Below are 15,547 nucleotides of genomic sequence, written 5' to 3'. Positions count from 1 at the left end.
GAAAAAAACCACAAAACATGGAGCACTCTTGGTTGTGAGTGTTCTCACTTCTTCTTGTGAGTGGATTTGAGTCTTTGCCTGCGTTACAGTTATGAAATGGTTGTAAAAATCCTTCCTCCTTTCCCTGTCACACTTGGCTAGTTCTTGTGGCAAGGGGACGTGCGGGGGCTGGGCCAGCCAGGCCCCTTGTGCAGCTGCAATGTCACCAGCACAATTTGTGCTTTAACAACCTCCCCCACCTTCCCCCATGCTGGTGTGGGCTAAGCAAAGGCTGCTGGAGCTGGGCCAGGCCTCAGAGGCAGTGGCTGAGTGGTGTTTCTGGTGTCTCTCCCAGGTAATAGTCCATGATGTGAATGAGCTGACGGAAAAGCTGTTTCCCATCGTTGAAGCCATGCAGAAACACTTCAGTGCTGGATCGGGGACCTACTATAGCGACTCGATCTTCTTCTTGTCAGTTGCTATGCATCGCATCATGCCCAAAGGTAAGCCTCTGCTGAGCTGCCTCCAGAAACACAGGCTCTCTTTTTCTTCTGGACAGAGATGCTATCCAGTGCTATTTGAAAAGCAGATAAAGTTAAACTTTTGGGATGGGCTCCTGGGATTCTGCTCCTTCCTGCAGAGTGATGGACCCATCAGTCCAAGGCTGCCCACATTCAGGTGGTGTGAGTGACAGGAGGTTGTCCATGCCACATGGCAGCTAACCCTGCCCTCATACCCTGAGATGGTAGGAGAGGTGAGATGGGAGCAAGTGTGTCTGCCCTGTGTGTGTTTGCAAGTCCTCCTTCCCCTTGGGGTGCCAGCAGAAGAAAGTGCTGTGCCTGTGGTGCGGCTGTGCACTAGTGAAGCATCAGCAGAGAGCAGTTGTCGAGCTTTTCCTCTTGGCTTTGGGGAGCTCTTGGAAAGCTTTGTTGATTAGCAGCCACTGATCACTTAAGTTTCCTTCTTATGCCTTTGCTCTGCTGTTATCAAGTGCAGAAACAACAATATATCTGCAGGAAAACAAGGAAGCTGGCAGTTGGTTCCGCTGATGCCGTGTTGTCCTCCCCTGGCTGCACGCGCTTGTCTCTCCTGGGACCAGCATGCTCTCTAGCCTTTGACTGTTAGCATGAGGAGGGTGTGACATCCCTGGGCTCCCAACACCTTTGCTGGTGCTCCCTCAGCCCTGTCTGTCCCTACCTGATGCTGGTCCCTGTTGGCTGCCTGGCAGGCCTGGTGCACTGGTGATGGCAGCATCCCCTCCTGGGCTGGCCACATGTCCTCCCTGGACCATGGCAGGGAGCAGGTGGCAGTGGTGGCACATGCCCCAGAGTCCTACCTGGCCATACACCTGCCCCAGGAGGGCATGACCAGCCTCTTGAAACTGTTTGTGGATGTTGTGGTGGCTCAGTCCTGTGTGCATGTTGCTGAAATTCCTGTTCCCATGGCTAGCACCACTGGTACCTTGGCATCTGGAGCCTCTGCCCAGCTGTGATATTCTCTGCAGACTTGCTACCATGGGTCTCACCTGCACTCTTGATGACACATGAGCAGGTACAACTGCCCTGTGCCCCTGTGGAGTCCTGTCTCAGTTTGGCTCTACCCAGTAGCTCCAACGTCTGCACTGCTTCGTGAGGCTGCTTCTGTCCTTTGTGGACTTTCTCTTGCTCTCCTGGCACAGCCATCCCACACTAGCTCATTAAACAGTGGGGCCAGTGGTGGCCCCAGGGGTCCCATCCAACTCCCACTGATCATTACTCTGTGGTCTCCAGCAAATGTGCTGTACTTTGCTCTCCATCAGACTTGGGTAATTTCTTGTGAGTCTGGTGCTGTCTGCAGTGCGAGTGCTTTGAAGTACGCTGCATACAAATGACGGTATTAACGCTGGCTAATTCACTCCTCCCGATTCCCTGCTCTGTCTTTACTGTGTGCTAAAGATAGCCGTGTCGTGCTGCCTGCCAGCAAGAAGCTGCTCATCCTGAAATGCCTTTTCTCAGTTCATCAACCCATGAGTTGTCTCGTCTCTTAGAAAGCTTGTTTGCTCTCCTCCCTCAGCCTGACTGGGCTTTCAGTGGTCTGTTTAGGGCACAGGATGTTTAAAGAGGCATTTTTACAGTTTCATGAGCTTAGTTTTTGTTTCAGAAGCTGCTAGTAAAGCTGATTTATATTTCCCTTGCAAGGGAGGTCAGATTTACTGTGCTGGGTGCCTGGTGATTTATGGGCTGACAGGGCTCCCTGGCCCCTTCCGGATGGGAGGCAGCAGGGGAGGCTGCAGCTCTGCTGCCCACTCACAGGCTTGTGGGACACGTGGAATGGCACGGGGCTCCTGCCACTCTCCTGGCTCTGACAAACCAGCATCTACGGGTCTCAAGAAGCCACTTTGCTAAGCTGAAGGAGAAAGGACCAAGCCTTCCTTTTCAGGCGGTATCAGCCTTCTTCCTGATGCATTTCTGTGCCGTTTCTCATGCCCTGAATGCTGTGTCTTTTTGTGCACTTTGGGCTCCATAGTGTTAGCACCATTTTTTGTGGAAGCCATATTTGATTGGAAGCTTGAGCTTCCTCCAGCAGAAATGACGGCCTGATCTGAATATTAAACTCTTGTGTGTTTGTTTACATTTGCATTAATCAGTCTCTAGGTTTTTTCAGCAGCTAGTGACCTTTGCATTAAAGTTGCCTGGTTTTAGTTTCCCAAATCTATTACTTTTTGAAGGGAGGTTGTTTCCCCCATATCATGACTTAGTGATTTATTTGGAGCCTTGAGGTTGTGATGGGGCACTGACTTTGCAGACCGATGGCACTGAAAACTGAACACCAGGGTTATTTTTGTTTCTTTTAAGGAATTTAGTGGAACACATGTTGGCTGTGTGCATATTGCACTGAGGGCAAATGGGTTGTGCCACTCAGCTGCTCTGTCGCTCACTGTTGCTTGGGATCCTCGCCCAAAAAATTTCGGATCTAAAACCTGCAGCTGCCAAGTTATAATGTAACAGCTTCTTAGCTGGTGTAAATCATGAAACACTCTTGCCTTAAATGTCTTACATCAGTGGAGTTAATCTGATTTAAACCAGCTGGGGACTTGGTATGCAGTGTGCAGAAGTGCAGACTGCATAACTCTTGTCTGTGCTCGAGGCTCATAAATCCTGTTTTAATGCAGTGTGACCAGGCCTGGGGAGCTGGGGCAGGGCTTGATCCATCACAATGGTTCTGCAAGGGAGAAGTGATGGGAAAGTTACATAGAGAGAGGATGAGCAGGTTCAGGTTTAGGAGGAGCTGCCAGGATGAGGATAACACCAGCATGAAATGATCTTCAGACTTGCAGAGCAGTGTGAGGAGAAAGGAGGATAGGGACACAGATCTTTTCACTTTCCTTTTCAGTACGCCCATCCAGAGGAGACCTCTTGCTTCCCAATGGGCTTCGATCCCTCTAATCCCTTGTGGTTTTAGTTGTGTGTGCTGGTTAGAGCTGAAGTAGAGTTAACTTTCTTCACAGAGGCTTTAGAGGACCCAGCAAGCTTTTTATCACCCTCCTTACAGATACATGAAGGAGTAATGTCTTGGGCAGGTCTGTCTGGCAGGCAAGATCACAGGACAGGTTCCTGGTGCCACGGGCGAGGAGAGGAGGAGTTGAGGTGGCAGAGGGGCAGCCTGGGGAAGCTGGAGGCACCCTGGGGAATTCTTGGCCCTCATCCTTGGCCCAAGTCAGGTAGTTTTCAAGAAGAATTAGTTTAGCAAGGGGTTAACATCAGCAGCTGGTGGGCCAAGGGACAGATGTCAGCATCCAGCAGCTTGGGCAGAGCTTTGAAAACTGCCATGTGATGTTTGACTCCATTGATTTTGCTGATGAGGCTGCAGCAGATGACCCTGTGGGAGAAGGAGCAGAGAGACAATGGGACATGATGGAAAGGCTCTGAAACCTGGCTGAAGGTACCAAGCCTCACATGGAGTGGGGGTATTTAGCAGAACTTGACTGAAGATGGTATTTGACAAATTGGAGGCAGCAGGGTTTCCTGGCTGGTACAAGCAGCTGGCTGCTTTCCTGGTGAGTAGCATCATCTCTGAACATGGTCTCCTCCTCCCCTGCTTGCAGCGTGTGGGGGAGTTCCCAGGGTTTCTCTCTCACTGTCCAGCCCAGCCTGAAGGGTGACAAAGGGAGGGAAGACAAGCATGAGCTGGCAAAGGGCCCCTGGCCTCTGCTGTGCCTAAGGTTAGCCCTCATGCAGCATGCTGCATCTTCCAGGTGCTGAAGATGCACCTGGGGACTTGCAGCCTGAAAACTCTGTGACTTGTCTGCACGTGAATTTGGTAAGCTTATTCATCAGGGGCTTGTAGGGGAACTAAGCAGCAGTGGGATAAGTAAGTTTCTGTGTGACTAAACAAAGATGTGGAGCTACAGGGAAGGAGAACAGAGTGAGACTGATCATTTTGTATTGATTAAATGGTTGGCATATCAACATGGTCTGCTGGAAAAAAATGAAAGAGGTTTAGAGAAGGGCAGTGGCTTCTGTATGCAACAAGCCCAGCTGATTGGGATCCTCCAGTCTGGGAGAGGACTGGCTGAGGGGATTATGGTGTGGTCCATGGTCCATGCAGCAGATCCCCATGTGCCCTTGGTTTCCTGGCAGGTGTCTGGACTTGGCATCTGTGACACACTGGGATAGATAGGAGGTCCAGTGGTCTCCCTGGCCTCAGACTCTGAACGGGGCAGTTTCTCCAGCTCATTATCAAAGGCTGTACCAATTGTTAAGCATAGACCAGATTATAATGTTTGTCTAAGCTGCCTCTAATGACCAAGCCCCAGGCTGCTTGGGGTTTGGTGCTGCTTGCAGCAGGATCCAGCTGCTGGCTCTGGCTTGGTCTCCCACAAAACTGCTATCAGCCTTTGTCTGCTCTGGGTGTACCAGCCTGGAGACAGTGGCCTCTGTGAGCATCAGCTTATGCCTTTCCCATCGTGTGGAGCTGGAGGGAGGGCAAAGGCCAGGGAGGAGATCTTGCGCCGCGCTCTGCTTTCTCAGGGCTCCTTTTGTGCGCTGAGGCCGAGTGTCTAGAGCACTCCTGCCACGAGCTGTGAAGGTGGAGAGCCTGGGAGCTGGGGGAAGGGGTTAAGCAGAGAGGTATCAGAAAAACAGTCCATTTACTGGTGCAATGCCTTGAACTGTCTTCTGCTAGTGTGCTTCTGGAAAACCAGCAGGCAGCATCCTGAAAATGTTGTCAGTTGCATTTGTAGGGATGTGTGCATGAGGGTTTGCTGTTGGATCTGTAATGTTTGAATCCATAACAGGATTGCCTAGGTCGGATTTTGTTTGCCTGCAGGGTGCCAGGTGCCTGTGTGTGATGTTTCCATTCGACAGCAGCCATGTGCAGTGAGTTAGTGTGCACACATCCTGTGTCACACAGAGGTCCTGTGCAGCAGAGGTCTGTGAGGTGGAGCCTGGCAGAGGGAGATGGGGAGGCATCACTCCCTCTTCTTCTTCCTGTCAGCTACAGAGCAATTCCTGGGGCATGGGGCAGCTGCCCACAAAACTGACTGAATTACAGTGTACTAAATGAGCATTTTGAGAGTGTGTCACCCCTGATCTCTTACTGCTGGCTGAGCATTGCCGTCACTGCTGAGCCCCAGCACATCGGGGGACACACAGAGGTGGGAGAGCGCTGGGAGGAGAGTGCCTGTGTCCCAGATGCTCCAGGCCTGATTGTGTGTTACCAAAGTGGAGATGTTGTGAAGAGGCACAGAAAATTGGGGTCTGTGGTGGAGTCGTGGGAGATGGCTCCAGAGCCATGTGCTCCCAAGCCGCAGTTCCCATGGGATGCTGCAGTAGCTGAAGGGTTTATTTTCTGGCAGAAATGTTCCCATCTTTACAGGGATGGAGGGAGCGTTAATAGTTTCTGGTGTGCTCTCATAACCTCCCTCCCTGCTTCATGCTGCAACCACGTGAAAAACATCCAGATTCCTTTCCCAGCCTGTCTCTGGGCTGCACGCACTCGTGTCAGATCCTGTGATGAGAAGAGCAGAGAAGGCTGGAGTGATGGATCTGCGAGCAATAGGGAGACCGGTGCCAGCCATTGTTCCTTGCTGGAGTGAGCCTGTTGTGCCAAGGGCGTTGTTTTTGTGATGCTTTTTGGAAGCAGGCAACAGCAGACCTCTGAATAAGCCCACCACAGGTAAACACCAGAGGCCATGGCCTTGTAGGGAGGTCTTCACCTGCTGAGCTGAGCAGCTAACCCCATCTGACTGCCTGTGGGATGTGCATCTCTTGGCAGGAGAGCCCCTTAGCCCTAGCCCTGCAGAGGAGGAAGCATCAGGAAGGGCTGCTGTGATGAGGGGGATGCAGATGCTGCTCAGCAGGTGCCTTGAAGTCCCCTGGGTGCTCCATCATGGCAGAGACCCCTTCCCTGCGGCACTGCTGCCTCTGGGGGCTGGCACAACCTGCAGACCCCAAGGGTAGTGTCACTTCTCATCATTTCCACTGGATGCCCCTTGCTGCAGTGCCACCATCTATTATTTTTGGATGTCCTAGTTCTGTCAGGCCAGGGCAGGCGTGTGTGGCTGTTTCCCCCTCCCTGTGGAGCAGCAGGGTCTCATCACCCGGTGCTGTGGGTGGGTGCTGCCCTTCTCCCTCCCCAGCCAACCCAGCTGCCCCAGCCCCAAAGGGTGGAAGCTGCTGGGGATCACAAGCTGCTTTCCCCCACAGCCTCTCTACCCACTCTGTCCTAGTGCATTAGAGCCTAGCAGGAAGAAACAAGGACAAAATCTGGCTGGAGCCCCTTCGCTCAGTGTGCACAGGCAAACAGGACGTGAGCCCAGAAAATTGTTTTCCTATATGTCTTTTTGGTTTCCCTTTCCATCTCAACCACTCGTTACTTCACAGCTTTCCATCCACACTACTTTGTAATTCATAGGAACCTGGAAGCAAACCTTATTTTGTCTGATTAAAAGGTTTCCTGCTGTTCTTCCTCCACCTTCAGAAAGTGTCTTCACACTCCTCCCACGGCAGTACCATATATTAAACACACAGCAAACAGCATTTCCAGCTCCATCCTGAAAGCTGTCGCATCCTCAGCAATGTCGCTGCCTGGGAGTCCAGTTAAGAGCTGAGGTGTTGAGCACAGCTAAATATTAGTCCCTCAGACCTTGATGGATTGCAAGGAGACACTTGGATGCACAGGAAAAATTAATTTCCTGGAACAAAACACATCCATCTCCTGTCGAGTCTTCCCATCCCTGTGGAGATGGCTGCAGGGTGTGGAGCAAGGCAATCAGAGTGATGTCACCATCAATACCTGGGGACATTCCGGCTGCTCCAAACCCCTGAGCTCACCCAGGAGCCTGCCCTGTGTGGGTGGTAGCAATGATTTGTCATCTATCTCTGGCAGGCAGCCTAATTTTTTAATTAGCTGATAGGCTGATTAGCTGTGGTGCTGCAGTCACTGCTCTGCTCTGCTGGGCGCCTAATCAGTGCTGTAGAAACCTAGTTAGCAGCCAGGGCACTTGGACACATCCCCTCTCACCTTCTGCCCTCCCCTGGTGCCCTGTGTGCAGGGAGGAGAGGCTGTTTGATGGGGAGGCAGCTGCTGAGCTGCCCCAAGGAGCAGAGGGGACCCTTGGCTGCATGGCAGAAGTGAGGACCTGCGTTCAAGTGGAAGGTAAGCTGCACTGCACCTGGGCAGGCTCTGCTGGCGCAGGGCTTTGAAGGGTCATCTTCTCTTGGGAGGGTGGGGTCTGGAGCAGCACCACCAGGTCCTGAAAACGGGCACTGCAACCCCTGCCCTAGTTGACAGCACTTTGGCAGGAATTCTGTGGAGCGTGTTGTGCTTGCACACATGCACATGTGCCCCTGCCTTGGCCGCTTCCTCTGGGCGAGGCTCTCCGGTGCTGCTGGGGTCAGCTGTGTGGGCAGCACGATTAATCCTGGAAGAGAGCAGGAGTCTATCTGTGGAAAAAACAAGGCCTGGCCAGGGGAGCACACAGCCGGAGAGGAAGCTGCTCACAGCCCTGCTGACAGCAGGGGCGGGAGGGGGCAGCGGGCGGGGGGGGGGGGGGAGCCAACCCCAGGGAGCCTCTAATGAAGGGCAGGATGGAGAACCCAGTGTGTTTGTGTAAATAAACTCTGTCTCCATACTGGGCTTGTTGAGGCGCTGGCATCGCTGCCTGGCACTGCAGCTGGGCTGGTGCTCTGCTCCCTGCTCAGATGAGGCTTTCAGGGACAGCTGGTGACTGCCACTGAGCAGCGTCCTCTGGGTTGCACAGGGACCCTCTGGAGCCTGTCACCTGCTCTGTGTCCATGCCTGGCCATGGTGCTGGCCGTGGGAGTGGAGTTTTTCTTGGCTACGCATCCCTCTGAGCCAGCAAGGGCGGAGGATCCTGGTTTCACAGCCAGCGTGGGCAGCTTTGTGCATCCACGTGTTGCTGCTGGCAGGCACAGTGCCTGCTGGAGTGGGGCCTGCTGCTGCCCTGCTCCAGGAGGTTTATTGCCCAGGGCAGCTGTCTGGAAGTTACTGCTGATCCTTCACAGCTTCTTCTTTCCTTGGGATCTTGTCTTGTCATGGTGGGGATAGCTAAAAAACCCTTCTTACTGAAAAATCATGGGTAGTCAGAGCCAAACTCAAAGCAATGGACACAGGTGGAGGGGAAGCTGTCCAGGTGTGCCCATCGTTTGCACACCAGCACACCTGAGCCCTCCAACCCTTCTGTCCCCAACTTGAAACGCCTGGGCCGTCTGGTCCTCTTCCTTCTGATGGTCCAAGTCAAGTGGCAAAATGCACAGTCACCTCCTGGCCCTATCCCAGAACCTGATGCAGCCCTGCAACACCCAGAGCTGCAGCCAGCAGGGGACACTCCGGTCCCTTGGCTGCACTGTGTCACCCATGCTGGCTGCATCTGCTGCTGGCCCTGCAGCAGGGTCTCTGAGCTGCTCTGCCTGCAGCAGCTCTGCCCCTGCCCATCACCCTGCCCTCACCAGGCCATTGCCTGGCCATTGCCCCCCATGCTACCTCCAGAAGGAAGAAGGGATCCTGCTTCTATGTGTTGCTGGATTGGCTGCTGCTGGCTCCATGGGAAAGGAAAACGTGCTGTGCCTGTGACCCCAAAAGTCACTGCTGTGATGCAGAGGAGCTGGAGGGAGGTGAAGGTGTTCCCATCTGAAACGTGGCAGTTGGATTACAGTTAACAGTTGGACTCCAATGATCTTAAACGTCTTTTCCAGTCTAGACAATTCTATGAGTCTGTGTTCCTTGTTGGCATGGAGCATTGGAATGCTTAAGTCCTTAAAACCAGGTTTGTTGAGACAGGTGAAGACACTGGTGCAGAGGATGGAGGGAGCAGAGCCAAATTACCACCAGCCTTGGTGACAGGTGTTTGCCTCAGGAGTGTGAGTGAGGTTTGGGCACAGTGCGGCCTGGCAGGGTGGTAGCCTATCCCCTCCTGCCATCCCACTGTTGCTTGCAGCATCTCCACTGCCAGACCAGCTGCAGGCAGGATTTTGTACTCTGGGGAGGGGGCTGAGCTTATGCCAACATGAGCCTATCCATGGGCTGGAGAGTTACACCACCTCCAGGAGGTTTCCATTCTTGCTTCTGCTCTGCAACTCTTTAACCATTGCTCACTCATAAGCAATTAAGCAGTTTGGTTGTTGCTTCTGCCTTTCGTGCTGTGATAGCAGCTCTCCATTTGTTTGTTTGCTCCTGAATGCAGGTAACTATTTTCACACTTTTCCCCTCTCTGCTGCCAGTGGTGGCATGCCTGTGCCTCACATCTGGTGTGGCTTGTATGGAAGTAGAGGGTTTGGAGCCAAGGCCAGGACTTACACTCCAGCCCTGCACCTGCTGTATGGGTTCAGCTTTGCCAGGGTAGTGACACTTGTACAGAGAAAGTTGTTTGGATTAGCTTAAATGAGTTTGGCTGCAGAACAGCCTGTGCTGCTCCGTGCAGGCTCCTGCTTTTGCATCTCCTCTTCACATGACCCTTCATCCGCTGTCCTGTAGTTCTAAATCCACTATTTACATGTCTTGCAGTCCATCTTCTCAACTTAGGCTAGGGGAAAGTAATCTCAGCCTACAGGCAGGTTCAAGGCTGCCAGTCCATAGGCTGATCTGAACAATTCATTCATCCCCGAAGTTGGCGTTTCTCTGCTGGACATGGCTGGAGGGAGGATTTGAGCCAAGCCTGGAGTACAGCCCTGCTGTGGCTGCTGGTATGAAGCTGCAGTAAAACATTATGAGCTTTAAATGGGGCCAGCCTGTGCTGTAAAGCTGTCACTGCTAATGGAGACCGTCTCTGCTGTGAGTGGCACAGCTCCCCTCTCTGCTGTGGCTGGAAGAGCCAGAGCTGAACAGAGTGGAGGGTGATACACAGTATGGCAAAGTTAGAAAACTCACTGCTGAGCAGAACACTTTCAGCCTTTTCCCACATTTCCAGCTGGATCCCCCCCGAGCAGTTTGTGCCTAAGAGAGCACACGATTCTTCCACCCCTACATGGCAGCCAGGACAAAGCACTTGATGGAAGGGCAAAAGAGCATGATACATCATAAATATTAGTGCCTGGCCCCTTGCCAGTCCCAGGCAGAGAAATCATCTCAACTATTAATCTATCCATGCAAGCTGCATCTGGCAAAGTGTCGCTTAATGGCACCCGTGCTCAGTTGTGTCAGAGTTGCAGTTCATGACGCCTTTAAAAATAAAAAAAGGAAAAGTACTTGGTGCCTTCCGAGTATAATTTCTTAGTGAGTGGTTCCTGGGGGGCTCTGCAGGCACAGCATGAGACCAGTGCATGGGGGCAAGCCAGACCCAGGGAGCCTCTAATGAAGGGCAGGATGGAGTACCCAGTGTGTTTGTGTAAACAAACCGTATGTCTCGGTGCTGGGCTTGTTGTGGCTCTGGCATTGCCATCCAGCACCACAGCTGTGCTCGTGCCCTGCTCAGCTGAGGCTTCCAGGGACGGCTGGTGGCTGCTGCTGGGCAGCATCCTCTGGGCTGCACAGGGACCCCCTGGAGCCTGTCACACATTGGGGTGCTGGGGTGGGCAGAGCTGGGATTGGAGCTTCCTCCAAGCTCAGCTTTCATTCTGCGCTGTGATTAAATTGCAGCTGGCATTCATCTGTAATTTTAGAGAACAATTGGATGACGTGCCTCGAAGTTGATTTAATTGAAACGTGATGAGGCGTCAGAATGCTGCTGTGCAACGGGGTGAGTCGTGCTGGGATCCCCCCGGGAATCCCATCCCTCTTCCCAGCCTCGACAGTGCCTTGGAGGGCTCAGGCTCCCACCACATTTCTCTGTGGCTGAGCTTGTGCTGTAGGTCTGAGGTCTCTTTCTCCTAGAGTTTTGTGACCAGTCTGGATATTCTCAAGTGCAGTAGCTTTGGGAAGGTTTGGTGTATTTGGAATACATGTCGTGTTCTTCATTGAAGAAATCAGCTGCTCTGCTTATTCACACGCTTGAGTTGCACTAGCTGTTTCTAAGGCAGTTTGGAAGGCTGGGGGAAATTGCTTTCAGGTCAAGACCTACTTTAGCCTGTGGTGAATTACTGCTCCTGGGTTTTAAATCTTTGCAAACAGAGGATTATGGTGATGGTAAATACTAGGTAGGCTTGAGGATTGCCGTACTGCTGGCTGAGGGGAGTGTGGCCTTTCCCTTTAGCAGATAGAATGTGATGGATGTTAAAAAAATAAATTGAGATACAGCCTGGGTTGTAGCTTAGATACTATTTCTCCTTGATTTATATTTCTGCTTGGATACTTCGCAGAGTAAGCAGTATATTTCTTGCTTAACCTCACAAGGACTTTTCATTCTTAAATGAAGACAGTGTGGTAGGTATGACCAATTGCCAAGAGTCCTGGATTAGTGCAAAATCTGCAAAAAATTGAGAGCTGCTCTACAGCCCAGCATTTGCTTGAAACGCAAACACCAAGTGATGAATATGTTTGAAATGGCAAAGCTGCACTTCCATGCCAGGGGATAGCTGCTGGGGCCTGGGTCTCTAGTCCTGATGGTGACTTTGGGGGCTGAAAACAGAGCGATTGCCTCCTGCTCTCAGCAGTCTAGGGGTAGTCAGCAGCCTGTCCTGAGCGTGGCAGGGTGAGGGGGTGCGGAACCGTGGTGGTGGGAAGGCTGGAGCATAGGCAGTGCCCCAGCAATGCCAGCCTGATGGGAAGTTCTGCCGGTAGGCACGGCAGATGAAGCAGCAGAAGATGAGGGCAGGCAGGGCTTGTCCTCCTGCCTGCAGGTACTGGGCAGGAGGAAGGATGAGGTTTGCTAATTGCTGTGGAAGCAGTGGTGACGTGCAGGTCTGGCCTGCAGGGAGCTGTAACAGCACCTGTGCATGATGAGTGGGGACAAAACAGGTTGACATAGTCTTTACAATCCAATTAGTGCCAAGTGCTAAGCAACCTGACCAATTTGCTCTTGGCTTTTATAGCATGTATAAATAGCGATGGCATTACATAACACCATGGGGGATGGCTCCTCTCCACTTGTGGTCCCTGAGAAGGGCTGAGCTGGGCTGGCCAGAAGATGGCAGGGGTTTTGCCCACGGCTGGAGAAACACATCTGATGGTCTCATCTCCCATAGTGTTTGCGTTTGCTGCATTGCATTTGTCCTGCTGCCATCCATACAGCACCTCCAGATCCGCCTGGGAGAAGCAGTCTTGAGGCACATCTCCTGCATCTTCTCCCAAGCAACATCTCCGTCCATCAGTCTTGTGTGCTGCAAAGGAGACTGTGACAAATTTGAGAAAGATGTCCTTCTGCCTCTGCACTCTTGATTTCCCACTGCAAGTGGAAGATGCTTCCTTGTCTGCACAACTCTCCTTCTCTCTGATAGAGTACCACCAGCAATCATTTAGTCTTCCAGGGTGCTGCAGACCACCAGCAGTTCTGTGTAGGCAGGGTCCTGTAATATCTGTCCTTGGGGAAGCTTGTGGCAAGCTGCTGGGAGCTAATGGGCTTGTGTAGGTGATACTGGAAGAGTCATGTGGCTGACTGATGTAGTTCATGATTGAAATTGCTCTGATACATTGAGCCACAGATGGATGCTCTCTGGGTTGGAGGTGCAAAACACTCATGGAGTTGGTAGGTTTTCCCAGTAGTAGGTAACAGAAGGTGAGCATGGGGATTTGTGTGGGTGTTTCTGCAGAAACACTTCCAGAAAGAGAGAGACTGGGTTGAAGCTACCTATTGCTTTTGTCAATCATATGGAAAAACAATCTCAAGGAGGGAAGGAGGGAGTGGATAGAAGCAGAGGGTCAGCAGAAGTGATTTCTGAAGGAAATCATGCCTAAATACACAGTGGTAAATACTGTCATGATGGTTGAAGCTTTATGCAGAGTTTGGAGCCGGATTGTTTGCCCTGAGTTGGCCAAGTCTTGCCTATGGAACCAACTGCACCAAATCCTCATTGGATGCAGTTTGTCAAGTAGCCATTGGTAATCATGGGTTACAGTTTTGTCTTATATAGCTGACTTTTCCTCTTTGTGCTTTCAGAAATAACACAGATCATCCAGGTAGACTTGGACCTGAAGTACAAGACCAACATCCGAGACCTGTTTGATGAGTTTGAGAACTTCCCAGAGGGAGCAGTCATTGGGATTGCCAGGGAAATGCAACCAGTGTACAGGTACAGCCCCTTCTCCATGGGCAGCAGGGAGTGGGCAGCAGGTGGCTGCCATGTCTTGTCTTCAACTCAGGTTGGTCTTTGGGAGAAAATCTAGGGGGAAGTGGTCTCCCTGCATTAATTCCTGCAGGAACACTTAATCTGAAACTTGTAGGTCAGTGTAAGCAAAGTGTACAGTGTCACTGTGGTTTGTTTACTGCTCTCACACCCCATCACAAGGCTTCCAGAGCCAAATTCCTGGTCATCAGTGCCAAAATCCATACCTGGACTATAGTACATCTGCTAGAGTCATGTTTGCCCAGCCATGCATGCTGAGGTGCTGTGATTGCATTCTGGAGCATCTGTTTACATATTGGGGCTTAGAGGTTTTGGCTGTGAATGTTGCAGAGAGTTGGGGTCGAGTTTGTGCAGCAATGAGGTTCTAGGTGCCTGGAGTGTCAGTGCACCTTCCACTTCCCTCAGGGAAGGCTGAATGGACAAATCTGTTGGTGACCTGGGCTTACAAGCATGAGGACAGCCACGTGGTCACTTGCTCTTCAGACCCTTGGTTCATAAGCCAGGGCCAACTGTGGTGGGAACTAGTGGTGGGAGCCACTCATCGAGGGGTGGCCCAGCCCTTCCTACTCATGGACTACAGGTGGGTTTCAGGGACACAGATATTTCCAGTCTTGTGCTTAAAGAAATTGGTTTGGTTCAGCCTGCATTGTTCCTCAGGTTTTGTTTTAATCCAGGGTAAATGAGATAATCAACTCAGGGTGCTTTAATGGCTTCTCAGCTGAGCTCAGTTTGAGCATCAGAAATGGCTTGGATAGATTTGCTAATCCTAATGGAAAAGTTCTTGGAGAAAGATAAAAAAGCTTAAGAGCTCTGTATGTCTTTTCCTTCCCTACTGGAAACCTACTTCCCCTATTGAACCTCCTAAGACATGATCAGCAGCACTCTTAGACAAAGGCTGAGCTGCAAAGATCTGGAGCAGATGTTCTTGCTGCATGTACATCCAGATGGAATAAGGGTGAAGACAGAAGTTCACCAGCAGGGGATTGATGGTCATTAATCACCACCGATCGCTTCCTGAAAGCCTAAGCCAGCTCAGAGCATGAGGTTGCTCAAACTGCAGCAGTCATCACTGTTCTTGGGCTGGAAAAAGACATCTCCCTGTCCGTGGCAGAAGTGTTGACTCTCCTTCTGGTTTGCCCTCTTGGCAGGGAGAGCTGGAAATAGAGGAACACAGATGCTGAGATCTTGTCTCCATAGGGTGGCACTGTGTTTAGAGAGTGGAGGCCTCCTGTGCCTGCTTTGGGTGTCCTTGCAGGATTTTGGTGCCCAGAATGGTAAATCCAGCCCCAGTTAATCATATCCAATTGTTAGAGCTTAAAGGACGGGGACGGAGGGAACAGCCACAGCCAAATGTGGCCACAGGGCTGTGTCGGACTGTCAGCCTCGGTCAGTGCTGCTTGGTGGGGCAGATCCTGTCTGTGAGTGGTGCAGCATGTAACAGGATAAATCAAGCGTTTGTTTGCATTCAATTAGTCCATGGTGGAATCACTGTGTTTTTTTCTCTGCAGGGTTTTGCATTATTTCCATGCTTAACTAGGGAGCAGAGATGGTGTTGCACTGCCTGGATGTGGTTTGTGGGACTGGGTGTGCCTGGAGGGGACTGAGTTAAGCTTTGGGGTGCTCCGCTGGAGAGCCATTCAGCATGGCAGGGGACAAGGCACAGGATCACAGGGCTGAGCATGGAATACCTGACCCAAGCCGAAGCCGTGCTCTCCCCTCCTGCCACCCGCGGCGGGGACAAACAAGCCAAGCAGTAACAGCTCTCACAGGCTGCATTTTTGGGCTGAACTTTGTGTTGTTGCAGTTTTGACGTTCTGGGTCACTTTGGGCTATGTTGTGCTTTTTTCTTCTTGTGTTGTTTTGATCTTCATGTGAAAACAAGTTCCTGATCCTTCTTGTCGCCAGATCCC

The 15,547-nt window shown here is 51.7% G+C and overlaps 1 protein-coding gene across 1 annotated transcript in view; it reads left to right on the top strand.

The window, feature by feature from the left end:
- Positions 1–334: 334 nt before the first annotated feature.
- XXYLT1 (xyloside xylosyltransferase 1) overlaps positions 335–15,547 on the top strand; it is a gene marked incomplete at its 5' end in the record, with an annotated part of 26,503 nt that continues 11,290 nt past the window's right edge. Inside the window, 2 exons of the mRNA XM_009079944.1 lie at positions 335–482; positions 13,451–13,583. Coding sequence (XP_009078192.1) covers positions 335–482; positions 13,451–13,583 — 281 coding nt within the window. The remainder of the gene's footprint in view (positions 483–13,450; positions 13,584–15,547) is intronic.

This window comes from Acanthisitta chloris, unplaced genomic scaffold, assembly GCF_000695815.1.
Source record: "Acanthisitta chloris isolate BGI_N310 unplaced genomic scaffold, ASM69581v1 scaffold33738, whole genome shotgun sequence".
Taxonomy (NCBI): domain Eukaryota; kingdom Metazoa; phylum Chordata; class Aves; order Passeriformes; family Acanthisittidae; genus Acanthisitta; species Acanthisitta chloris.
The sequence above is the reverse complement of the archived record's forward strand: the minus strand, read 5'-3'. Positions and strand labels throughout refer to the sequence as shown.